Genomic DNA, 26,703 nt, shown 5'->3' with positions numbered 1-26,703 from the left:
AGTGGTGATCAGTAGAAAATTCCTTATTAATCTGTCACATTACTGCAGGGTTTGATGCAGTGTCTCCCAAAGTGTTTGATGTGACCTGCTAGAAATAGGGTGACAGACTAAATGGATAGTTGGTGGGATCTTCTGAAGTCATTCTTTTGTGTCTGTAATACAGTTGCTGTAGGCACGGATTGACTCAAATTAATGATGGTGATTTTCTTCTGGATAGACTGTAAGGGTTGACTTGAAGTAGTTTCTAGTTGTCAGTGTGCATCATCTTCAAAAATCCCACTGCTTATGTGTGGATCTAGGTTTTTGAGTTTAGATGCCCAAAGTTAGAAATGTAGTTCAAATTCAGTAGAATTTTGATGTTGGCTGCCTTGCAAATCTGTTTTGGTTTCTACATGGTTCTTAAAGCATGTACGAGTGTGTCAGAATGCAGCTGCTGTGGTTGAGTGGTATGGTAGGTGTTATGGAGAAGTTTAAAGCTAAATGGGGGAAAAAAACCAGAGAGGAACTGGAAATATTGAGTGATCTTTTGTGGGGTGGTGGCTAACTGTTCTGCTGTTCCTCAGGGGTTGGGAACAAGTGGAAGTCACCTGCACACCATACCTGAAGGAGACCCCCAATTCCCTCTGGAACTTTGAAGATCACATTAACCCTAAGTGTAAGTCATTTATTTAGTTTTTCTTTGAGAGTACATCTTGGCTTGCTGTTAAAGGAAGGGATGAGCTATCACATGGCAAGAAGTGGCATTCAGTGTTTGGAATTTGTTGTTCTTTCCCAGCTCAAGTGTGAACTTGCTGAATTTGGGCCAGTTGTTCAGAGATGCATAGCGTTTTTCTACTTCACTGTTTGTACCGTAAGCTGGTGATAATGCTTCAAGTGTAGAGGAAGTATAAAGAGTTTTAAGAATTTTGAGATATTCATGGGTAACAAAAGTGTGTTTTATGGATGCTGCAGTACATTGTTATTTTTAACATAATAGGTTTAATTAGGTATTATTGTCATAGATGGGAATATGTCATATATACTTCAATGATTTTTTTTTTTTGGGGTAAAGCTAGGATCCGTCATGTTCTGGTATATTTTATTCTCTTATGGGGCATGCTAAATAATGACTTTGCAGTACTGTCAAGAAATGAATAGAAATGTGACAGAGGACTAAGTTTGCCAATAACGACAGATGGGCCTTGCAGCCTCATCCAGGAGTTAGATATGTGTCACAGCCTCATTTGGCCTGAATTATTTGATATAATTTTCTTCCCATGAATTGCAGATGACTTGGGCTAAGATCGTAGTTATTAAAACATCTAGTGTTCGTCATCCTTCCAGAGTGACTGTATGCAAGCCAACGGAGAGAGAGATCCTGGGCTGTTGACTTGGTAGAATTTCCTCTTCTGTTGTAATGTATTTTACATTCCCACACTTGTGGCTCATTTACAGATAAACAACAGCCTATGAACAATATGTCTCTAATTTCAGCTAGAAATTTGATGGACTTTTATCTGTTTCTCTTGCTCCTGGAAGTAAAGGAGGAAATGTAAGAGTAAATCAGTTGTGAAATTCATTCAGAGATACTTTTGACTGCAAGCCTCTGTGTTTAGAATAGGAATGAATTGTGTAGTGAATTAAAAGAGGTGTTGGAAGCAGATTTGTCACAGGAGGAGTTTAGTTTATTGTGAAAGAGGCAAATAAAATTAAAGCATACAGACTTCTAATCTATTTTTCTCTCTTTTTCTAAAGTGCCCAATATCAGCCTGGATGTTTTAAAACCCTCTTTTGCAGAAATTCTGCTAGAATCCCACATGGTTATGATTCGGGTAAGATATCGTTAATTCTAGGTTATCGTTTTCTTCCCCCTTTCTCTTGTGTCAAAAAAAAAATAGCATTTTCTGAAAGATCTGGATGATGGCTGCAAGCTAGGGCAGAATTTACATGCCCCAGCAACCTACTTGAATTTATACTTAGAAAAAGGGGTGGTCTTGCAGCTAAATCTCCTAAAAGTTTGGAAGCCTTGGGCTTGATGCCTGGCTCTGCTGTTGGTGTGATCTAGCTACAGCCCAGTTATGTAATCCCTCCACTGCTGAAATCTGGTTCTGTAAAGGCGAGATGGAAATTTTTCCTACCCTACTGGAAGGTTTTAAAGTTAAGTTAGTATTTGTGAGGCAGGAGGATATTGCTGTGGTCAAAGTCAGGAAAATTAGCTGAACAGCCACTTAGGAGAACAATAAATGTTTGGATTGAAAATGGAAAACTTCTAATTTGTTTTAAAGTTGATCAAGTTGATGTGTTTTCTGCTTTTGTCTTCCCTGTTTATCCCTGAATAAAAATAAAAATAAAAAGAGAAGCTGGATTTAATATTTTCAAGGTGGACTGCTCTTGCAGTCTTTTCCTGTTATTGTTCTTTGTGCTCTTGGCCACAGTCCTTTTGCTTCCAGCCCTTCAATCCTTTGTCTGAAGAATGAGAAGTTACTATTTTGAGAAAGGAGTCTAAGGTTTTATTTGCTAGTGTTTGTAAAGCTCTTCTCAGATTCTTAAGAGAAAGAAGGTAGTCAGGCAAGTTATTATTAATGCTGAGCATTTCCATGGCAACCAGCGGTAACACTGTCTCAGGTAAAGAAGCACCTGCATGAGTTTCCATGGAAATAATCTTCCTGGGGCTTTTATTTTCAGAGTGGAGGGAAACCTGTCAAAGTAGTCTCTTAATTAACAAAGGTCTTGCTTATGCAATATGTGTCCTCAAGTGACAGAAAAGCAGGAGGAGAGAAATGAGAGAATACTGCCTGTAATGGTACCCAAAGAACATTTTCACTTGCAAACTAATAATAAAAACTTTCATTGTCCTTATTGTGGCCATCTCCAGATGATGATGTGTTTATGTAGACAGAAAACAGTCTTTACTCAGGAAGAGTATTCATGTGTGTTTGTGTACCCAGACATTGCTGGGCAGGCTTTGCAGCATAACTGCCTGCTCATTTAAATTTTATTTTGACTTGTCTGTAGGGAAACAGCGGCCTCAAACCAAAGGACAATGAAGTTACATCCAAACCTTGGCACTGGCCCATCAACTACCAGGTATATTGATCAATCCACCTTCCTTTCTGTTTTCAAGTGGTTCTGCTGTGCTTCTTGAAGCATGGCACCTCTTAATTGCATTGAACGTGTTGTCAAGTTTATTTTGTAACACCTGAGCTACATGAATGGGAGTTTGTCTCACCCTTGACACTGCAAAATACAAACTGGACTGATGGAAACCCATTTTACTCCCTTCTTATCTGTTTCCTCAGGGCCTGCGTTTTTCTGGTGTCAATGAGACTGATTATCGGGTTTATTTGCTGGGGAACCCGGTAAGTTGGAATGGGAGGTTCTAAGCCAATGCCTTTAGCAAATTTTAGCTTAGTCTTGCTTCTGCCAGTGGCAATGATTCTCTTCCTTGCCCTCCTCCTTTTGGACTGTCTCTCTCATTGTACTCTTATGCTTGAATGTCATTTCCTCTCTTGTGCACATGTCCAGCCTAAAGTCCAAAATCTTTTTTTCCTATGTAGGTGATTTGGTGGCTAAATCTGGTCACTATTGGGTTATATCTTCTGATAACAGTTTCCACTGCAGTGGCCCTGAAGAGAGGTGTCCAACTGACATCTGAACTCAAAGGTGAGGTCAGTCTTCCTATCCTCCCTGCATTATAGAATCCCTATTATAACATCTTGGTTTCCTGATACAGAAAAGCTCAACCTGGAACTCCTGTATTTAAATTTATTTTTTTTTAATATTGTATTAAAACGCTCTGAGTTGAATAGAATATACTCAAGGTAGCTGTACATACAAAGCACTAAGTTATATAGTGCTTTGAAAGTGTAGCACTGAACAACGCAACTGTTAACAAAGGGTTCCATCCTAGAAATAATCACTCTGATGAACAAATCTCACTTTTTGCTTGGCAGACTATTCCTGATTAGTTGCCAAACTTCCTAAGCCTGTAAGACTTGATCAGAAATCCTCAAGTCAACAAGGGCCCTGAGACACCCAGTTAGCCAAAGAGAAGAGCTCTGGAAGTGACTCCCAGGCAGGAGGTGTGATCAGTGGCTCCTCAAAAGTCTTATCACTCCTTTGCTGGAGATTTTGGAGCTGGTCTGGGTATAAGTTGGCATCTTAAGGTGATCCTAAGATATGAGTCTCAGTAGGCTTTTGCTACCTTGTTTTCTAGCAGGAGACTAGGGCTTGGATTAGTCAGCGGCTCACATGGCAGCTCTGCTTTGGAGGTGATCACCCAGCCTAGCATGGGAGTTGCATATGAGCTGCTCAAGAGACAAGATGCTGGCCACAGTTGGTCTCACTTACATAGATTACTGCAGCTCAGAAATGACCAGATGTATATATGTTGGAAAGACTATATTTGATCTGGACATACCAGTAGGAGGAGGTGATAAAATGTATGTCAGGGAACCTTCCCTGATTCAGAGATCTACTCGTCCCATAGTTTTTAGCTTGTTCTGCTTTGCAGGCTTCCAAGGTGTTCTTCCTAGTAGAGATACTTATTATACATGTGTTACTGATAATAGGCTTCCTTTTCATAAATGCCTTCTGCCGGCACCTTAAAACTGTGTGGATGGCAGGACTTTGTATACCAAGGGTGGGAAAGCACTGAACTTGGGTTATCAAGCAGTGTCCACAAGGAAAAGAGTGGGAGCTTCATATCTCTAACAGGTCAATAGTGAACAGGACAGGTCTTCAACAAAAGTACTGCAAGGAGCTACCTGCTTTGGGTGTAAGGGAGACAGACCAATCGGATCAATGCCCGGCTCTCAGGTTCTGCCTGTGCTCTGTACTACTGTAGTATGCATGGTGTTTTCAAATGAGAAGTGTTTCCTGATATTTATGCAAAGCAAATGACAAATGCAAGAGATGCAATGATCCTTTCTTATGTCAGGTGCCAAGGTTATGGAGCTTTTAACAAATTCTAAAAAGTCATACTTTGACCGTTCCAGTTTACATCAGTGGTTGCTTTGTTTTGTAGATCTCCCTGTGGGAAGTGAATTCTTAATTGTGATGTGAAACTATTAAATTACACGATAAGTTACTGGCTAAGCTGCATGCAGACGTCAGAGCTCTCACTCCCTTCCCCAGGCTCTGAGAGCTAGGCAACATTTCTTTCCAGGAAAGGCTGGCAAAGCGATCATTTGGATGTCTTGTAGTTTTATTGCAGAGAGAATAAAAACCATCAGAAACTGCAATGACCTAATTAGTCTGATATACATGCTGAGAAACTGCAAATCCAATCTTACCATAGAGCATGGTCAGCCTCCTGCCAGTCCCTTTGTATATCTTTTCTAGTAACTGTTCTCCTGAAAAGTGTTTGTATGCTTATAAAGAATGCAGCTAGGATGTTGCAGGGCCTTGAAGCAATTTCAGACCAGTGCATGGCTTCCTGCAAAGATCATTCCTATTGAGTTTACTTAATGTGGTAAGGTTTGCAAGTAGGAGCTGTAGCTGAGTTTTGCCTCTGCTGTTTATTTGTGTTCCAGAACTGTCCAGAGTCATGCTACATGGTGGAGGGCAGATCGCGCTGGGCTGGCTCCTTCATTACCTCCCTTTTTTTATGATGGGACGAGTTCTCTACTTTCACCACTACTTTCCTGCCATGCTTTTTTCCAGCATGTTGACAGGTAAATACTAGAGTCTGGGAGAAGACAAGGCAACGAAACAGGTGAAATTCTGTTAAATAGAATGTTTTCAGGCTGAACAGTTTGGGGGGGTTTAATAGGTTTTCTGCTTGCTTGTGCAAAGTGCTTGAAAACATTGACTAATTCAAAATGTTTTCCACAAAGCAGCACAGTGCCAAATTGTCCTTTTTTTGTTACAACTCTGAAGAGGCAGTCATGGCCAGTGCTTAGGGCATTTGAATTTCAAGATGTGATTCCTATTCTTTGCTGTTTCACTGTTCTAATACATGTTTTTATACAAGTTACTTCCCTTTGTTTGCTGCCCCCACTTTTCTGTCATGTCTGTTTATAATTCAGTCTTGGTAGTTTTTCGTGTGATTTTGTACCAACTAACTTAGCATCTGGGACCCAGATCTTTTTTGCATTTATTCAAAAGGTAGGAAAAAAGAGCCTTCTGCTGATGCAGAACAATCCCTATAGTTCTGAAGGTTATTAGGGTAAATGAACATTGACAAAGTCTTCTGCTGTTAACAGAGCTTTGGCAGCCCAGTCTATGACTGAACCTAACAATTCTGTTCTTTGGCCTCTGCACTGCTCCCAACTTCTACCTCTTCCTTCTTCTAGGAATCACCTGGGACGCTCTACTGAAGTTCTGTGCTGGATTCCTGTTACCTAGCACTACAGCTAGAAAAGTGTATGGAGGGGGGTTCCTGGCACTGGTTCTGCTCATCATGTACAGGTGAGTGCTGAAAACTGAACTTTCCCTGAATGTGTGACAGTCACTGTCTCAATGGATACCTTACTGCCTGTTAATTATCCTTAGCCTTTTTCTCTGCCTCTCTTCCCTGCTGAACTTGTCAGACATCGTGAAACCCAGTCCTAAACCCTTTATTATAAATATATTTATTTATAAAATTTATTAGATTCTGCATCTGTGTCCCATTAATGCATTATAAAACATCTTTCCATTGCAGGGAGTCTTCCTTTTATCACAGCACTCAGTGTGAACACCATTCTCCTCTGAACCCACAGTGCAGTGGTTTCTGATTGTAGTCCCAATGCTAGATCATGCCAGATCCCTCAAATACAGCCAAATTCTTCATTACTGTAGGTTTTCTCAGCTGGCTTTTCTCCAAAGCTGTTGCTTTCTAAGAGAAAATACTGCAATAGAACTGTGTACTATGTATATATGTTGTGTTTGGCAGAGATTAGAAGATCCTCAGTGGTACTTAGAACGGCCCAAAACCAAAAGGTCCCATATTTGTGTGGACTAATCTGCTGCAGTGTTCTTGAGAGGGAAAACTGTGCAGTCCCTGATGGGCATTTGGTTTCTTTCCACAGCTTCTACCTCTTCCATCCTCTGTCCTACGGGATGATAGGACCCATGGCCTCTGACCCTAGCAGCCCCATGGCAGGGCTCCGGTGGATGGACTCCTGGGAGTTCTAGAGGCAGCAAAGGAAGCCTGGGAACAGTGGATGAGAAGCATGAGATCAGCTGCATGTCGGGCTGGTTTTGGTGCTTTGGAGACCTGTGACTGTAAAATGCCCTCTCTGGAGAACGCTGGGTACAGTAGCCCTGTTGCTTTGGCATTTGTTTGCACTGCCTGCATTGGAAGATGCAGAGGATGATCATGAGAAGGTCGTCTTAAAAAGACTCATGTCCTGAATCCTTAGGTTATATTTCTGGACAACTGGCTGCTTAAATCTCAATTCTTTAAAGCAATATGTATCAGTCAAACAGCAGTGGCATTCCAGCAGCCAGACCAGGACAAGTTGGAGGCTGTGTGTAGTTGCGTGTGTGTGTGTGTGTGTGTGTGTCTTCCTTCTTGTAATTCAAGCACTGTTACTGTTTGAGAGCCAGACAGTGTCTGAGACATTAGGACTTTTATCATGATTAACAACCTTTCTTACAGCGAGGCTTTTGAAAGCTTCATGTAAGTAGCTGTGGACCTCCATTCCACCCTGCCCTGACTGTCTGCATTTTTTTGTTCTGACCCTGAACTTTTGGAATTTGACTGAAAGGGGTCTGCTTGAAATCTCCTGAGCCACTGTGCCTTGCCTGTCTCCTAGGCCCTCTGCAGACAGGGGAGATGGAGATTATTTATTCCTGTATACTGCCTTGCTTTCTGGTCACCTTTAATCATTTATAACAATCACCTGGCGGGCCTGTGCTTAGAGCCACTGTTCCAGCTCAGCACTTAGTAGCTTCTTTGCAGTTCCATCTGAAACTGTTAAGGAAATTACAGTGGAAATAGCAGATGATATATTTTCTGCCCCAGTATGCTGTGAAGTCCAGCTTCTTGGGGTTGTACTAGAGACTGAAATGGTAGCTTGGAAATTTTACAGACAGCTGTCGTTCATCTTTTGATCCCAGCTATTCCAGTGACAGTACCTGTGCTTTCAGGGGGAAGGCTTCATCTTACTGAATGTAGCATCTGCAAAACTGGCTGTCAGTGCCATGGTATCTGTTCACTGTATTTCAATATTGAACAAGTTCCCTCTCATTAATGGCTGAACATCAAATTACTGTACTGAAGGAAATGTGAGGCCAGGCAAAAATTCTTTGTCTGTTAAGAGCCATTGGATGTTGAATCCACCCCTTCCAAGAAAGCAGAATTCTATTTATTAGGTGCCTTTTTTCTGTGTTAGGTCTATGTTCCTTTTACTCCATCTCTTCACCCGATTTCAATTTCTTGTCACAGTTCAAGGTTGCTAGTTTGTAGCATCTAACATGAAGGACACTTGGATCCCAGCTGTGTTCCTGTCTAAAGAAGTAATATTTGCAAAACTCTTTTGTGTATGTTTCATTAAAACCAAGCCTTTCATTTCAGAGTTCTTGCTCTGCTCCTCAGCCTTGCATCAAAATTGCAGGTACAGGGAGAGCAGCAGGTGAGGGTGTCTGTCTTGAAACATGAATCGTGCGTTCATTTCTCTTACCAAACTTTGAATTCTAATGTATTTCCTACAACACAGAAGGGCTGCATTAGCATAGTGGTTCTGTGGGGGGGACTGAGACTCCAGTCAGACTTGCTTTCATTCCTCTTCAGTAGAGATCCATAGCACTGTTCAGTAAGGCAGCTGCTTGCTATTGTAAGGCTCTGGCTTGGTATGTCACATCTCTCTCAGAAGTTGACTTTTTGATGCTAACTCCGATGGTATGGACCTGTGCTTTTGATTCTGAAGTTTTTGAGTTAATCACCTGCTGGTAATACATGGTGGGAAGTCATTGCACTAATTAGCTACTGGGCTTGATGATTCCTTTCCACTTGCTATTGCAGGAAGTGCTCCCACCTACATGAGCCAGGGGTTCACAGAGGTGATAGATACACAAGAAGGATGGGGGAGAAGGCTGCAAACTTCTTCAGATCCTGCTTGATCTGACGGCCGCTGTGAATTGTTAACTGTTGGCAATGTGGCAGGCAGACAGTGCAGTGCTGCCTTTGTAGCAGTGTGATTCAGCATCTTCTGGTCTTGGTGAGATTATTGCCTTAATACCTTGCTATCCTGAATATGAGCTTTCCCTAAGGTAGTCTTATTACCATGGGGAGGATTTGCCAGAAGAGCTCATAAAAGCCATGATTTAAAGTGCAGGGTTTTTTTCCAGCACATACAATCACCCACTTGCCCTTAACATTAACAAAAACCCCCCAACAAACCAAACAAACTCTAAGAAGCATGTGAGTGTTTTGGAATGACAGTTTCTAACATTCTTTATTCATCAATTTAAATCTGTGGGAAAGCAAAAATTAATTCGATAACCTTGGTTACTTCAGTTATGAAGGGGTTAGCTTTGTAGGAGCTGCCTGAGGAAGGTGAGCCAGTGCGTTCTTTGGCCAGGGTCCCTCTATCCTTTATTACTAATAATCTTTTGGGTGGGGATTGGTGGCTGAGTCTGGGGATTGGCCAGCTGAAAGTAGCAAATGTTGTGCTCCCATCCCACCTTCCCGTGCACAAGCCCAGGTTCTGTTTCAATACGGACAAAGGTTTGTTTTTCTTTAGGACTGCCATTTCAGGAACCCTCTGAAAGCACTTGGTTGGGATTGGGACTATTTCTTAGACCTTGTGTGCTGGTAAGGGGATGGAGGCATACAGTGAAAAACATCTAGCTATTCCACAAGAGGGAGCAACTTGCAGCAGAATCTTTTCTTTTGTTTCTCTCTTTTGTTTTAATCTGGAGTTAGAAGTAATAAAAGGTATACATTTGAAGATTGTAGAGCAGACATCTCCTCTGCACCCTCTGAACTCCAAGGGTTGGCTTTTCAGTTATTTTAGTTAGAATTTAACCTTCAGTGTTTGGTTCTCAAAACAAAACCTGTAAGGCCATAGCTGTATGTAATAGTAACTTATTTTGTGAATTCAATAAAATACAATAAATGGGATTCCCTTAGTGACTGACTTAAAATGTCTCAGTGGTGCAGGTGTGAGGCAATAGGTGCAGGGCATTCTTCTTTCTGAATGGAATTTGGGCTGCTTCAGTTCATTTTTTCCATTTGTGCTTGTGGAATGAGTTCAAGTTCTCTTTGAGGACTGCTTATTCATCTTCTTCCCCAGTCATGTGGAAGACAGCTAATGGTGCTTTCTGAGGCCAGAAGATGCTGTTCTTTGGAGCAGCTGCTCTCTTTGAACTTCGCTTGATGGGACTCCTTTTATCACTGGCAAAGTATTTCATGAAACTGTATCTGTGGATTCAAATCACAGAAAGCTACAGGCTGCCACGTTCCTTTCTCATGTGTAAACTCATATTTTCAGCTCTTCAGTCTTTGAAGGATAGATAGAAGGCTTCTAGGCTCATCTAGCTTCATCCTAGACAATCCATCCATCTTAAAAGGTTTCTGTTAACAGTCACTTCAGGACACCAATGTGCACACACCTGTTCCAGCAGCATGGACTGGCCTGTCTCCACTAAATGGACTACTCATGCTATCAGATGAGGATGTGATCATGAGGAGGATTTGAATGGAGGTTCCTGTGCCAAAGTTCCTGTCATGCGCTGCGTACCAGCATAGTTCACAGCCCTGTGGGTGGGAGGGCATCTCGTCTGCATCTCTCTTATCTGCAGAGAGTTTTCTTTTCCATCTTAATTGGAAGGATGTACTGATGAACACAGGGCATTGACAGGATCTACATTTTTGTATCTCCTCTTTGCTTCTGCTTCTTCAGGTGTGCCCAAAGTACAGGATACACCTTTGCTGCTCCTCCAGTTTTTAGGCTGTGCATCCTTTTCTTAGGGGTGCCGTACAAGGGGTGGGACAGGACACATAGGTATTCATCCACTCCAGATACTGTCATGTGCACTGAGAGCAAAAGCAGAACCTTGTTATGGAAAGGTAAACAGATGTGTTATTTGACAGTAGCTTCCTTATCTCTCTGAGAATTGTTTTCAAGGGACTTGAGAGTGTCAACATAGGAAGCGCAGGCATTTACTTGAAATTCTCCATTGCCATGCTTAGTGGCTTCCCTTCCAGAGGCCGTGCCTGTGTGACTTACCCTCTGGGTTGGCACTCTGCGCACGAGCACCATTATAACACTGTTTCCTCCTCTCAGGATCCTGCTGGCAATGTGAAAATCTGCTTAGCGGTGCCCTGTGCCTCTGCCAGGTGGGGAATATAGGTAAGATTTTTTTTTTTCCCATTTACAGCAAGTGACCCCACACATTGACAAGTGCGTGTCATAAAACCAAAAATGTGTGGAACAGTGTAAGTCTTCCCTGCTGGGAAAGGAAGGCTGAGGATAAGAACACCACCTCCATAGCACACTTGCATCTTTGGGGAGCTGGGGGCTACAAGCAGTCAGGACTGGAAATTGTCTCTGTCGTCTTGAAAGTACTGAGACCTTGGTTGCATGGTTGGCTGTGAGTTGCTTTACTTTTTTAACTCTTATGCTTTTTACTTGAAAGTCAAGGGCTATGGTTCTCACAAATGATACCTGAGGTAGGGGACATACTAGCACAGAAACCACTCCTGCTGAATTTTTACTTGGTCCTAAAACTTTGCCAAATGAGTTTGTTGTGTTTTATAAGAGGCACTGTTTAGAGCCAGCTTGGAGAACTTGCCCCTGACTGGGGGAGAGTTTGGAGCAGCAGTGAGAGGGCTTCTTTTGTAATTCAGTCATGTATTCTGAACATTTCTTACTAATCCTGCGTGTGTGTGTGTGTGCATCTGTCCATGAACTGAATGTCTTCTAACTAAGGTGTAATTACTGCACCATACAGTGTGGATGGGAGAATGTTCCTTTGAGCTATAAATGTATTTTGAACAGAAGATCATGGAAAATGAAGTAGAATTTGGAATTTAATTTTGTAATAAATACTTCTTCTTTCAAGCATTTTCTTTACATCTAGATCTTGGGGTGTTCCCACCCCCCCCTTTCCTCTCTCCCTCACATGCACGATTGAAGTAGCGACATTGACTTTAAATGGACCCATTGAGGAGTTTGATCTAGGACATGGGTGATCTGCACCAGCTTTCGGCACACCCATGTTGCTGGACTGCAATTCTAGGAGGTCAGGTTTTACTGCAGTCCAAGCGATGTGCTGATAAGCACAGCAGGAAGTGAAACCGGTAGATGTGAATGAGAAAAGTGCTGCCTGTTGAAGCAGGTTTATTTCTCCACGTTAAAGACGTGTTAAATTGTAAATATGTATGACATGTCAGGTTTAATGGGTATATTCATTGAACTTCTGGTAGGTTGCCTGTGAACACTTCATTTGACAGATCAAGCACTTTATTCAGGAACCCAATGTTTTAAGTCATTCTTATGTTGAGTGTGTGGTGTCCATGACATCAGACTGATGCACAGTTTTGTACAAATGAGGCCCTTGCTGTGAACTAAATGGGAGAGTCTGTAATGAAACTAGAACCTTGTGAATCAGAATCTGGCTCTGTGCCAGGGCAACATAGACTTCCGAGTACATTGTAACAAGGGGTTGTCATCCTCGGGGTGGAACTAGATGGGGGGGGAAACGAAATACAGCATCCTTATTTAAGGCTGCACATTGATGCCCAGATCAGTGCTGGAGGACAGCCAACCAGTCTGTTTAGGCATATTCCAGTGGCTGCTGAAGTAAAGCTAGGACAGCTAGAAACTGGACGGTGGCCTGCACAATGTGATACACTGGGCTAATAGATGGTTACTGGAAAGCCTGTTGACATCTTGTATTGCTTCAAGAAAGTGCAAGTTGGTCTTTGGATACTGTCTGATCTCAGGGCTATCCTTCTGGAAGGGCGGGCTGCTGATAAAGCAGTTGTGCTAGAGTGTAGGGAGATGACTATAAGGAAAAGACATGAAATATTGTTCAGAAAATGCTGATAATGTCTGAAGTAAAACTACTTCTCACTGCGCTCTAAAGAAAGAATGGCTTCTTTCTGCAGGTGAGTGATCTCGTGTGGGTGGACACTGGTGACTGATTCCATTTGCATTTGATTTGAACCTGCCAGGTTTCTAGGTTTCTAAACTCCAGCCATCATTGCATTACGTGTTTCTCAACAAGAATGGGGCTTTTTCATAACCTGGTGTTTTAATGTAGTTTTTGTGCTCTGTCTTCAAGACACTGCTTAATCTTTTTGCTAACCAAACAGAAACTTTCAAGGCAAGTTGCTTTCTCTAGCCCTCAGTCTCCTGTGCCTCTTCTCATTTTTTTTGGTTTACCTGTGTGGTTTCCCAAACTGTACACCGTCTTCCAATATCAGTCTCCCAATTCCATATGTTGAAATAAATCTTCATTGCTCCTACCACTGCTTCCTAGTTTATATCCAAGGAATGTGGTTGCTATGCACTTTGGAATTGTTTTCTAATACACCATTTCTTAACTCTGTGGCTATAGCCCAATGTAATGCATGTTCTGGAAATACAAAGTTTGTGTTTTATCTGAATGGGCATAGTCTACCAAGTGTTATGATTGCTGTAAATTGCTTTGTCCATATTTACAATTCTTGCAGTCGCTGTTTTATCTCCAGATTTCATCCAAAGCCAGTCATCCTGCTGTCTTGCAGCTGACAAAAGGTAGTTTTCAGGCTTCGTTCATCTGACCTTTTGGGTTTTTTTCACTGTGCGTTTTAGCATGAGGTAGTTCTGAAGTACCTGGGTTTCTCCGGTAAACAGAAAGGGAGTTTAAGTTACTTGCCCATATGAAGGCATCTGTGTTGGGCCAGCTGAGTCCCACCCTGGGAGTGTGCTGATCCCTTGGAATGCTTTAGGGACAGTAACTATTTGGTTACAAGGTAGAGAAGGAAACTAGATGTGAAGTGGGGAAAGTGGTTGAGGTGAGAATGAGCATGTGCAAGGTGGTACATCTTTATTTGACATTTGTGAACTGTATGAGAACAGCCAAATAAAGCCAGTGCAGCTGAAGAAAATGAATTTAAACAATTTGATAACTTGCAGGCAAATTCCCATTGAAGCAAGTCTCAGGAGCAGTATTTAAATAAAGGTCAACAGGAGCACAAGCACCAACTATGCCAGTGCAAAGCAAGGCTGGGAAGAGCCAAAGATAAGCTGAGTAACAAGTTATTACTTGACTTCAAATACAAGAAAGAAGCATCTAGCAAGTGAGAGCTCTAATTACTAGAGGCTGCTATGAAAGTTATGCGGAGGGGGAAAGCAAAAGAGCTGCTTCACAAAATGAAGGCATAATGGGGAATATCAAAGTTAATGAAAAACTGTCAGGACATAGGTAGTAAGAGATGGATCAAGAATTAGACCACTACTTGGCAGAGACAGAAAGGCATGAACAGATGGATCACTCTGAAAAGTTGTACACACATCTTCAAAGGCTTTTATAATAAATTCCCTACTGGGTTTTTCATTATTTTCTCTATGCAGGCTAGTTAGTTTCTTCCTTACTTAATCATCTTGTTTGGCCTTTTTGAGTATTGCCACATTTTATACTCTGTAAGTCTGCTGAAATTTCTTTGTTTCAAGCATTATTAAAAAAATAAATAAGTGGGTTGGAGATAGCCTCAGGCAGCTCTTGTAGGACTCGTGGGTGCAAGCTATCTGTGCCTGCTGATTTTTAAGTCTTTATTGCTAACAGTTGTTGTTTAACATCGTATTTAGTTACTAATGGATTGGAAAGTGTTTTATGATGCAGCTTAAATACATCATTCTCCTCAAGACAGAACCACAGTATTTATTCAGTGCTTAAGCATTTTTTGACTCTGGAGTTTGCAGGTGCAAAATTTCTCACTGAACTGGAGAATTATTTTTGACAGAGCCCCAAAACTGGAATGGCTTAGATGGGTGAGGAGGAGACAACCTCAAGCAGGAAAGGATCCCACACATAGAAGCAATAACACATGGGCTTTGCTTTGAAAACAGATGGCTGAGTGCAAAGCTGAAAGGTTGTGATGCTATCACAGCCCTGCCATGAAGGAATGGATGCAATTAAATGCAGAATCTTTGTTTTAATAAATCACATCAAAGATGCTATTCTCTGAGACTACTGCTGTAGATCAAATGATTGTAGGAGATGCCCTGGTCGATAGTGGCAATTCAAACTGCAAGAAGAAGGGAAAGAACAGACAGAGATCAGAAAGAAGACAATCAATGAGCGCTTCAGAGATCAGCACCAATGGCACTTCTGAAACAAGGCAAATGCAGCAGGGAAACTACAGAGGACGATCCACAGGGAGTAAGGATCCTTTCACCAAGCTTTTGTCATGTTTCAGCAGCTGAAGGATGATCCAGTCCAGGAGTATAAGGACAACTGGAGGAAAATCCAAGCCCATGTGCACCATCCCTAGGTAGGGCAGAAGCCAGGTAACTGTGCTGACACGGTGCTTGCCAAGTTGCCAGGCAGATTAGCTAGAGTGCCATGCTGAGCTAATGAGGAATGGAGAGCTGCTTGCATCCCACCAGCCTGGAGTCTGCGTACCTCTATAGTTGCGCCTTATGATCAAATTCAGCTTGTCAGACTGACATGGTAGATAGGCATTTTGAACTCACTTGGTAGTGTCACTTACAAAAGGCAGAGTTTGCTTCTTGGAACATGAGCCTGGTGGTCGGAGTAGCAACTGGTGGATTATGACTGTGCTGGACAGCACAAGGTGAATAACAACTGAGGTAAAGTCTGAGCTTTTCAAAGTGTCAGGCCTGGTTCAATAGCCTCCTAAGTCAAAAATACTCAGGCTAGCAGCTCTCTGTGTAGTCCCCTTTGGCTTCTCTCCCCGCTTCATGCCCCGTCAGCCTTGGATTGTTTTCACCTACCTGTACAAACTTTTCCCAGCTGGCTCTGGGAGATCTAAGATGAACCTGAGGATATCTAGTAGCAAATCGAAGTCAAAAGACGTGTTTTTGTTTTATTCTGCTGTTGAATCCTCTCCTGCACATTGTTCCTCCTCCATCTGCCTATCCCTCTCCCCTTAGCCCAAATCCTCAAGGCTGCTAGTGCTGCCCTGCTCTCCCTGCAGGCATGGTGGCAGCCAGCGAGCTCTGCAGCTGTTGCCTTAATCATTTTATAAGCAAGATTATTCCCTCCTGCATCTCTTTTGCTTCTTGTTACGCAATTGTATTTCGTGATTTGCTTTGCTACTGAGCTGCGCTGCTCCATGGCCTGAGGGAGTAGCTTGAGAAGACTGCTGGGAATGTTGCATGGCTTCTGCTCCCACCTGAGGATGGGGATGGGAGCCTGGGGAAAAGAGGAGCCATCATGGTTTGTGGTTTTGGGACTGGGGGCAAGGGAAAAGAAAGGGGATTAGCTAAGCCCAGGAGTCCATATCTGAGGTGAGCAGGGAGCCACTAAGCAGCTAGATCAGAGTGGCATTATTCATGAAAACTTAGAGATGTAGAATTGGAAATGAGCAGGACTCCAAAGGGGGATTCGGGTTTGTTGATACAGCAGCTGGGATGGAAACTGGCAGTGCCACAGCAACATGTGCGAAGCAGTTGTCCCTGGGCCAGGCTAATGGGGCGTCCCTGGGGAGGGAGGGCTGTTCTCCAAGCACCCTGAGCCCTGAGTGTGGGGTTGGGGGCTGGCATTTGTGAGCTTATTCCCAGTTCTGTCACACTTTTTTTATGAGCTTGGGCAGCTTGCTTTCCCTGTGGGTAAACTGAGGCACTGAATAAGTAAAGCCAACACTTGGCAAGGGTTGGTGTTGATACTGTAACTTGAAGGGGCTGTAGATTACAATAACAAGACCCAGCAAGTTAAAAACCTTATAAATTTGTGTTCTTCCAAAGCACAAAAGAGCTTTATAATTCTCTTTGCAGGTCAGTGAGTTTCTGCAGAAATCTGCCTCCCCTTTCTCCTAGTGGCCTACAGTGGATTTTGGAGCAGTCTGTGCTGCTGACCTGATGGTTCTTCACTCATGCGAGCTCCAGGGACAGTCTTGTAGAAATTCAGGAACATCTCAGAAAAGAGCTGAGCTGCCAGGCTAGGTACGTGGAGTCAGGGGAGCTGGGGACCATCACAGGAAACCCTCAGACCATGGAAACATTTGCTGTGCTCAGTCTTTTGATGCATCCTGGGGCTTCCTCATGCTTGGAGGCTCACAAAACACTTGAACAAGAAGGGAGGTTTGCTTGTTTGTTTTTCCTTGTACTTTAAATCCTCTCTGGACTCCACTTGTGCTGTCTGCATCTCAGTGCCATGGCAGCAGGAGGAACTCTTCTGACAGCTGTGTAGCTGCAAGGGAGAAGCTACTTTGCACACAGGGAAGAACACCACGTCTCCTGAGCCCTTGCTCTTTTAAATCATGTGAATGGTGGTTCAGATGTTTCTTACCCCTGAGCTCTCCCTGCCTCCCACCTCAAGTCCCTCCCTACAGCTCCCTCCTCCTGCGTTGGAAGGTCTGCGCTGTCACAGGGAAAAAACTGCTGGGTTTATTAAGGGAGAGGACGGGAGAGGACGTTTACCAGTGCCAGAAAGCAGCAAAAGGATGGATTCACTGGTCAGAGGAGCAGGGAAGGTGGGCAAACTGCTCCTGAATGTGCCCTACCCTCCCCAGAAGGAGTTATTTATTGTTGGGGAGCAGGGACGGGATTAGCTCTCTTAGGTTCTTGGACTCTGCCGAGTGTCAGAAGCATGGGGTTTGGGTGCCAACAGGTGGGTAGGGCTATGACCAGTCCATTGTCCCTTCCATCAGCTGGGGCACCTGTATGTGCCACAGAAGAAGACATGTCGTGCTTAGCACTCTCGCTGCTGCTATATCTGCTCTGTTCTGACACTTGTGCTTTGTCTGAGTACTCAGCATGCAGACACCATCTGCAGCACAGAGGGAAGGTGCAGGGGGGAAGACTTTGGACAAGAGCCACCACTTTCCCTTGCCATCATGGCTTTACTGCTATTGTCTGAGGTACCCTTGCCATCAGGAACAATGGCTGAACCTGCATTTTGTTGTTGCCCCGGGTATGGTGCCTGCATGGACCTGAGGAAACATGTCCTACATCCCAACTAAGCTTTAGGAGCTGATCATTCTTAATGACATCTTGCTTTTGTGGTGCTTCTCTTCCTCCTCTATCAGCCAGCTCTAAATATATTCAAAATGTTGCTAGGCAAATACTCAGCCTCGGTTGCTGCTCTGACTGCACATACGTGCTTCAACTCTGCTCCTCGGTATCCTGTGGTCTAGGGAGGACTCTTTGCTCTCCTTTCCAGTGCCCTGGCAGCACAGCACTGCCCACCTGTTCCGCTCCCCCTTCCTGTTAGCAGGGTCGGGCTGAACTGTCCAGCCAGGCTCTGGTGAAGCTCCACGTCTGTGGTTGTGACAACTGGCTGAAATGTTGGAGCAGCTTGTGCAGATGCACACAGGGTGACATTTCATGCTCTTTGCTGGTGCGCTCGATCAGCTGCAAGGTAGCTAAAGGCTGATGTTTGCGTTGGCACTACTGGGCTTGTGTTCACCAGCCTGCTCAAATTAACCTCCTATTTCCTGCTGCCCTTTCAAGGCTCCTTGCAGCTTCAGCAGTTATCATCGCACTGATTTATCATCGGTCCCCATTGTGAATGTTTCCTTTGCAACCACACAGCTAAGATGCTGTTTTTAGTGGGAGTGTGTCGTGGACCAGAAGATGGTGGCCAACAGCAGGAAGCACTGAAGCTCTGTGAGCTGGCAGGTTGCATGTTCTGACCCCCCCGGCCATGAGATGGCCCTGCAGCTGTTGACTTCTTTATTATTGAATGCTTTCTATTTATCCTTTGTTTTCTAGGAATACAGATGTGTGGAGATCATATGCTTTTGGGGCTTGTCCAGGTTATCATGAAAGCTAAAATGCTGTACTTTTAACAGGAACCATGATTTAACAGAAGCCATTTGCATCTTTCCAGCACTTGGGACCTTTGTCATTAAGTCTGTTCTAGCAATGGCATTCAAAACACAGTATACCTGGAACATGAGTTGTTTACTGGCTTGGTAGCCAGCGATCTGTAAGTATTTGTGGGGCTCCTTAGTCCCATCAGACAGTTCAATTTCTTTGTGAGTGTGTTGGACGCTTCAAGAGCCCAGCTTTATGACTGGGTTCTCCAGCTTCCTCCAATGTATATAGAGCTTTTCCTATACAGCATCTTGCCTGGTCTGCCCGGGAGTGCGAGGTGTCAAAAGCCTGAGAAAACAGGTAATTTATTCTGACACTTGCAGAGACGTCTCTGGTGGCTTCCTGCTGTCACGGCAGTCAGTGCTGTCACTGGCTTTTTAGGAGAAAGGCCCCTGGGAGACAAGCTGGGGCTGGGGCTGAGGATGTAGCATTGTGCCTCTGAATTTGTCTCTTCCCAGGGATTATTTTCAGTACTCTGATGGGAAGAGCCTCCTTTCTGCCTGCACTGAGTCAACGTGCTCCTGGTTGGGTCAGAGGCTGCTGTCTTCCCTCCTAATTACAAGAAATAAGTCTGATGTATAGAACCAGAACTTGTAATAAGATCAGTGCAATTGTTTCAGAGCAGAGTGTGATGGTTTCAGTAGTATTTGTGCTTTGGCGTTTCTCGCATCCTCCCGAAAACCTTTGCTTGCACGACTGCTCTGGCTTTCCTGGCTTCTGTTTGTGCTGCTTGAGACCTCGCTGGCTCCTTCTCGCTTTGTTTCCTCCACGCTGCCCGAGTCCCAGGGCCAAATTAACAGCAGTGCTTCCCTTTGTCTGAACAGTAAAGAGAAGCTGGGTGTTCTGAACATGATTGACAAAGATGACATGTCTTCTGCTCTGTTGTTAATAACTTTGCCCGGTGCAGCTGGGTTAATTAGCTTTATATTAAACATGTTATCTTGCAGTGTCTGGACTGCATCTGCGTGTGGAGATAGCAGGGGGCTGCCGGGCACCCTGAATCTCAGTGGAAGTGGCCGAGAGCGAGAGGCTGCTGTAGCATCGCTGAGGACCCCCACAGCAAAGTGACGCTCGTTCGGAGGGAGCCGTGCCGAACCCAACGGTGAGCGAAGGCAGCCGGGTCGCGGTGGTCCCTCGCCGGCACCGCTCCGCCGCGCTGCTCGGCTTGGAAAACCAGGGCGCTGGGGAAATGTCAGCCGTGAAGGAGCTGAACTTTCTGCCCGCCCTGGCGGTGGCTGGGCATTTGTTTCTGAATTTTCCTGCCCTTCCCCCGAGTGGGAAACCTAAATCCTGACCGGCGGGGCGGCGGGGAAGGCCGGGCGAGGGGCGCCGGGCTGGCGGCGGGCGGAGCGCGGGTGCCCGGCGCGGCGGGGGGCGCGGGGGCGGCCCCCCCAGGTGAGCGGGGGGCAGCGGCGGAGCGAGGGGCGGGCGGCTGCCGCTCGGCGGCCCCTCCGCCAGCGGTGCCAGCGCCCGGCCGCGGGCGGCGAGGGGCAGGTCCCCGGCCCCGCCATGGCGAGCGGGATGGGGCTGTCTGGCAGGCAGCGGGCGCTGATCCGGGAGAGCTGGCGGCGGCTGAGCGGCAGCCCGGTGCAGCACGGCCTCGTCCTCTTCACCAGGTGAGCGGGGCGGCGGCGGCGGACGGGCTCGGCCCCCGCTTCCCGGGGCTCCCGGGGCTGGCGGCCCGCGGGGGGCTGGACCCCCCCTCCCCCGCGGGGAAGGTGCCCGCTCCGGGCGGCTCCCCCCCTCCCCGCCCCCGCCAGCGAGAACTTTGTTACGGGGAGATGGAGGGAGGCGGCGGGCCGTTCCGTGCGCTTCTGCCCGCCGCTCCCCCCGCCCTGTCACCGGGGCTTGTGCTGCTGGGGGGCGCCCGGTGCCGGGGAGCGTGTGGAGGGGCGCTCCTGCTGCCCCCCGGCCGGCAGCCCCCTGGCCCCGGGGGGGGGGGGAGACGCCGTGCCAGGGGAACGGCAGACACCTGCCTCCCTGCCTCCCCTGGGTACATTAATGTCTCCATTATGGGAAAAGAAAAAAAAGGCCGGGGGGAATAATCTATGAAAAGTCGTTTAAAAAGGATGACTAGGTTGTTGATGACCAGCTTCTGGAGCGGGGTGTAGCAGGTGGGAGCCAAACCTTGCAGAGCAGGGCTGAGAGCAGCGACAGCATCGTTGTTCAGGACTTTTAGTGGAGGGGAGAGAGATGCGGTAGTTTAGCGTGCAGTATGGGGAGAAGAGAGGCTGGCTTCCCTGAACTCCCTGTGGCATCCATGGACAGCATGAGCCTCTTAGATCTGCCTGCGTGGCTGCTACTGAGACCCTGGCATACACCGGCAGGGAGGCTAAGGGAGCTGGTGATGATGTGGGAGAGTGGGGCGTTAGCTGAGTTTGTACATGCCCACCTTGTTCAAATAGGAAAGCCAGCTGCTGGAGCTTGCAGGCCTTCCCTGGATTTGGGAGCTTTGAGACTCAAGGGGATCATGTCGTCATGAGATGACAACCAAGACTTTGAGGCCAGGCTGGGAGGAACTGCAGTGAGCTGGGCTGGTCCTCGGGTGCCATAAACATGTGTCTGAGAGCTGGGGCTGTGGGCTGGGGAAACAGAGATTGCCCCAAGCTGAGACTCTTCAGAACTTCAGGGTCCTTTACAGGTGAAGAGGGAGGCAGAGGCAGGGCTGCAGGTGTGCTGCTGATGGGGTTGTTCCTGGGGAGAGCAGGACTCTAAATAAAGCTGAGGAATTGAGAAGATGGGGGTTTCTCTTTTGCTGTTGCAGGCTGTTTGACTTGGACCCTGACCTGTTGCCCCTTTTCCAGTACAACTGCAAGCAGTTTGCCAGCCCTCAGGAGTGCCTCTCTGCCCCCGAGTTCTTGGATCACATCAAGAAGGTTAGAGAGGGGCTGGAGCGCAGCCTCTGTGGAGGAGGTAGCCCTTAGGTGATGGCTTGGGGCTGTGGTCTATCTGACTGGGGGATGCATGGGAAATCTCCTGAGATGGTGACTGCAGGGGGTTAGTCATGCTAGCAGAAGGTACTGTTACCAGGATAAAGTGCCCTACCACAGTGGGGAGGGGATGAGGGTGTACGCTGTGGTGGATAAGAAGCACCATGCTGATTTCCACGCCGCCTTCTGAGTGTGGATTGCCTTTTGTGAAAGTTGGAAGCCCCGTTCTTCTACGGCTGAAGTGCCTCAATGAGCTCACTTCTGGCCAGACAAGGACTGAAGCCCTCTGCTTGGCCACATCCTGACCAGGAGGTGGCACAGAGCTGGGCAGTGGGTCAGGCTGCTCCCACAGACCCACTCCCGTGGAGATGCTGCTGTTGCAGCTGCAGAGCCGGAAGTCCCACAGTATCTCTTGCATAGCCTCTGGGGGAATGCTGTGATACGCATTCACCTCCCCCCAAAACAGGGAGAGGAGCAGTTCTGCTGTTATCTGGAGGAGCCCAAGCACGGGCAGAATTATACCTGGTGCAGCAGAGACCATTTGCGGAGCCCTGATGAGTAGATACACTGGGGTAGAGCACAGCCATGGCTGGAAGATGACTTCATAAACTGTCTGGCTCCATCTTTAAACCAGTTTGGTGCCTCGTTTGCCTGTGTTTACTCCCTGTAAGAGGCTGTTTCAGGACTGCGCTCCTCTAATCGCTGCAAGCTTTTTGTTATTTTCCAGCCTCTGTTTATTGGCAAAGTTAAGTCCATTTTTACTTCTGCTATTATTGCCTTGAGCTGAAATAGCTCTTTGCTCTTGTTGGAGATAATTTGCCTGTTGAAATTAGAGAGCACAATTCTATCACCTCTTGGCTTTGTCAAGCTAACTATGCCCTGGCTTTAATATCTCCTTCTAATTTGGTGTGTCTGTTCCCTTCATCCCTCGTTAACCCTTCTCTGTCTGGTTACCATACTCTTCATGGTCCTGGGAGACCATGGTGGTATATGCTTTACCAGACCAGGTCTCACAGCTGTACCATCTACCCCATCTCCTCAAAATACCTTGGCTGATCTTAGGATTGGAGTTGCCTTATTCACAATTACACCATTTTGGCAACTTCCAGTTGGAAACTCTAGCCCTGACATCTTCCAGGGCTCCCCTGCAGTTGTTCTGGGGTCCTAAGATGACTAGTGACTGCATCAGCATTATGTCTTAATTTGTAACTGATCTGCTCTAGGGCTGTTTACCCCCTCTGGGACAGGGAGCTCAACAATGCTGCTTGCTGTGACACCTCTGGCAGCGTCTTATGGAAGGATGTGGTATGTGCTGCTGCCAGCATGCCTCACTGATGTGACGCACTGATCACAGCAGAGCAAAGGAAAGCTCAGGGGGCATCTGCTGGGCTGGGAGGTGGTCGAACTGAGAAGGGGGAAGCAAAAGGGTCAGACTCTGTTTCTCTGGGAGGGCAGCAGCACCTTGCTGTTCATGCTGTTCTGCCTCTGTGCTCCTGCAGGTGATGCTGGTGATCGATGCTGCTGTGAACCACCTGGAGAACTTGTCCTGCCTGGAAGAGTATCTCTGCAACCTTGGCAAGAAGCACCAGGCAGTTGGTGTGAAGGTCGAATCTTTCTCGGTGAGACATCCTCTCTTGTCCCGCTGTGGCTGCCCTTGGCTGTCCCTATCCCTGTGCACCCACTTGCTGGGTTCAGCTGGCTGGAGAGAAAGCTGATGGCTCAGGGCAGCCCCCGAGCGACTGATACCAGTGTAGTGATGTTGGCTTGATCAGGGAAAACCCTTGAGCTCCCCTTGCTTTATGCCCTCCCCCAGTAAGCCCAGGGAGAAAGGATAGAGTGGAGCACGGCATTTCCCCTGTTCAAAGAGGACCACAGTTTAGGGCACTGCAGTCTCTCCTGTGACACAGGGATGCAGGCTCAGCCTTTGCCCTGGGCCCTGGATCTCTGCATCAAATGCTCTGGGGAGACCACACTGCATCTGGGAAAGGGAGCACCCACCTCTCTCTGTGTCTGCACGGAGGTGGGGTTGCTGCATTTCAGCCCCTGCTTCCTTGATGGCACTAAGACAGGAGTGTCCTCTGTATTACACCCTTGCTTACTCCTCTCCTGCCATCAAGCATGAACAGAAATGCTGAATAAAGCAGCGGGCAATGGCAGGTTGAAGGAAAGGTTTCTAACCAGTGCATGGCTCCCTTGCTAGCTTTGGTCCTCTTCAGAGGGAGCAGGGTCCCCTTTGCTTGGGGTACTGATCCCCAGCAGCCCTGTGCTCAGTGTGTGAGTGCTCCTGGATGGGGCTGTTTGCAGCCCTGTGAGGAGCAGCGCCTTGTGGAGAAGCCTGCGAGGCAGACCTTGAGCATCCAGCCTGGGGTCTGACCCACTGGCTTGGCATCAGGGCATTGCTCGGCTTTGTTGATCTGCTGCTATGCCAGTGGACAGGGCTGGCCACCTGCATCTGGGAGCCACGGAAGATGGATGTGTATCTCTCCCCTGGCGTTACATGTGCTGTGTCAGCCCTTGCTCCCTGCCTGTACTCCCTGCTCACCCAGAGTGTGGGGTGTGGGGTCAGGGCCAGCATAGGGCTGGGGAAGGGGCAGCCAGGGATGAGGTGGCCTGGCCCTGTTGGTGGAAGAGGAACAGCTGCCCTGAAATGGGAGAAGTCCAAAAAGGTGGTGAAGTGAGAGAAGGGGCTATGTGTCGTCCCCCAGTGCTGAGCTTGACTGCCTCCCTGTTTGGTTTGCAGACTGTTGGCGAGTCCTTGATGTACATGCTGGAGAAATGCCTTGGCACTGCCTTCAGCCCAGATGTGCGGGAGGCTTGGAGCAAACTCTACGGTGCTGTGGTGAAAGCCATGCAACGTGGCTGGGGACCCTCCCAGAAAGGGGACTAGATCCTGCCAGCCATCCCCATCCCTGACCACGCAGTGGTCCTGGGCAAGGGGAGCACTCACGCCACGCTCTCTGCCTCTCTCCACCTCTGTCTTTCTCTGTGCACCAGCCTATCGCTGTCTTCTCCAGTCACGTGTGCTTCGGGGCTCTCCCAGTGATTCTGCCTTGCTTCGACACGACCACATCTCTGCCTTTGCTAAGGGCTGGCAGGGTATGTCTGCAGCGAAGCCTGGGAGTGCTGCAGCACAGGTACGTTGCCTGCCCCAAGTTCCTTCGGGCTAGCTGGAGCACCAACACCCACGTACCTGCTCTGGTTTTTAGCTGGCTTGTCTTCCCTCCTCTTGCTACCAACCCTAGTTAGATGACAGCTAGTGTCAGACGTATTTACCCAAGATTCTATTTGCCGCACTCAAGACCTGGCTGGTCTGGCACTGCTCGCTCCTCCTGCACTGCTGTGCCCAGTTCAGCTCTGGCAATGGTGGATGTGGCTCCCTCCAAGGGCAGAGGCAGCAGAGGTGGGAGCTGGCCGTGCTGTGCCGCTGTCCTCCCCGACCCTTGCAGGGAGCTTTTCCCCCTCTCCCTTCGCCAACACATCACTACCAGATGGTTAATCCTGGTGCTCTCTTCTGCCTTGCCTCTCCCCTGGATGGGACCCATGCCTTTTCCTCATGTCAGGTTGGCCACAACTCGGTGTGTTTCCTTAGGGATGCTTCAAGCAGTGAGGTCACGTTAACCCCAATGTGAGGCTGTTTTTAGTGGGTCCGGGCTGCCAGCTGAAAGGCTTTGTCTTGGTTTGGCTGGTTGGTTTAACCTCGGAGCCAGCTGAAAGGCAGCGGCAGTGGTGGCTCTTTACTGCTTTGTGTTAAGGAGAATGAAGTAAATACAAGGAAAAGAGGTCTTAAAATAAAAATGAAGGTTGCAACCATGTCATGGCAACAGCTTCCAGAAATTGTTCTGGCTCTTGGCCAGAGGAAGGATAGCTGGAATTTCTCTGCTGATGCTGTCAGGACCTGGAGTGCTTCCCAGCTGCACGCAGTGCCCATCTGCAGAGCTCCTCACCCTTTAGTAATCCCTCCCCGCCATACTCAAGGCACAGCTGCTATGGAGCAGAGCGAGGCAACCAGTTAGGTGTGTGCAGCAGTGCTGTGTCAGGACAGGAGTGAGAAGACAGCATCTGCTGGAAGAAATCTTAGGAAATGGCTGAGAGGCAGCATCTGAGGGCTCTGGGGGGAGCTGAACTTGAGCACTTTGGAGAAGAGTTCATCTTCATGGGGAAGTCACTGTAGGACAGGCAGAACCACGTTTCCAGCTATCACTAGCCCCAGGGCAAGGACATGGAGCAAGTATTCAGTTACAGACAGCACCCTTTTTTTGCTGCTCCTTCAGGGCACGTGAAGCCTGGTGTTGAGGGCTGGGATGATGCTGTTCTAGAAGCACGTTCCTCCTATACTTAGATGTCCTCCACTCTGGGGCAGGAGAGGGCTGCCTGCTCCTCGCAGCTGCAGCTGAGGTCTCCCAGCCCCACGTTGTAGAGAGGACGGTGGAGTGCCGTCTGAACTGGGGCTCTACTTCCCTGCCACCAGGCCTGGTGGTGGCCGTGGGCTTCCAGCAAGCGAGGAGCCCTCCAGCTGTGCTTGGGAGGGGAGCTGAGGGGTGTTGTGGAACAGGCAGTGAACAGCCCGAGGTGGGATGCTCGCTGTCCTCCCTGTGGTACCAGGCTCTGCTCCTGCAGTCCTGCCACGTGGTGGTGTGTGTCCTGGCGGCTGGGTCAGGTGACCAGGCAGCGAGGGATGGAGGAGCCGGGGGGGGGGGGGGGGGGGGGGGGGGGGGGAGATGCTAGTTGTGACAGCACAGTGTTGGGCAGGAGGGTTTGGGAATGGCGACGTCCTCTTTGCAACCCTGTTCTGGGGCATCAGCCTTCGGCATCGTGGGGGGACCTGCTGGCTCTGTGTGACAAGTAGGCAGCTGCGTGATGGATGGGATGTGGGT

General features: G+C 47.4%; 2 protein-coding genes across 16 annotated transcripts in view; both read left to right on the top strand.

Moving 5' to 3' along the window:
* The window catches only part of POMT2 (protein O-mannosyltransferase 2), a 38,752-nt gene extending 16,975 nt beyond the window's left edge, over window positions 1–21,777 (top strand). For 2 of the 14 annotated variants that reach the window (XR_008733241.1, XR_008733240.1), the window contains 10 exons: window positions 564–655; window positions 1,735–1,811; window positions 2,995–3,066; window positions 3,279–3,338; window positions 3,537–3,642; window positions 5,514–5,654; window positions 6,276–6,390; window positions 6,993–11,261; window positions 14,861–15,391; window positions 16,857–19,845. Coding sequence is in view for 1 of the 14 variants with exons in the window: in XM_055716639.1 (XP_055572614.1) it covers window positions 564–655; window positions 1,735–1,811; window positions 2,995–3,066; window positions 3,279–3,338; window positions 3,537–3,642; window positions 5,514–5,654; window positions 6,276–6,390; window positions 6,993–7,098 (769 nt within the window). In the remaining 13 variants the exon portion in view is untranslated. The other 12 variants (XR_008733236.1, XR_008733235.1, XR_008733234.1 and 9 more) reach the window with 12 other exon arrangements.
* NGB (neuroglobin) lies at window positions 20,301–26,479 on the top strand. Of its 2 annotated transcripts, XR_008733242.1 has the most exons (5): window positions 20,301–20,515; window positions 21,664–21,775; window positions 23,329–23,448; window positions 24,570–24,963; window positions 26,101–26,479. XR_008733242.1 is itself a non-coding variant. In XM_055716645.1 (4 exons), the coding sequence occupies exons 1-4, from the start codon at window positions 20,409–20,411 to the stop codon at window positions 24,714–24,716; spliced, it is 486 nt and encodes a 161-aa protein (XP_055572620.1). In that variant the 5' UTR covers window positions 20,301–20,408; the 3' UTR covers window positions 24,717–26,479. The 2 variants fall into 2 exon arrangements, 1 of the variants encoding a protein (XP_055572620.1); XM_055716645.1 differs by having other exon boundaries at window positions 24,570–26,479.
* The last annotated feature ends 224 nt before the right edge of the window (window positions 26,480–26,703 follow it).

Source organism: Falco cherrug, chromosome 7, assembly GCF_023634085.1.
Source record: "Falco cherrug isolate bFalChe1 chromosome 7, bFalChe1.pri, whole genome shotgun sequence".
NCBI lineage: Eukaryota > Metazoa > Chordata > Aves > Falconiformes > Falconidae > Falco > Falco cherrug.
Note: the sequence above shows the minus strand (reverse complement) of the source record. Positions and strands in the feature narration are given on the sequence as shown.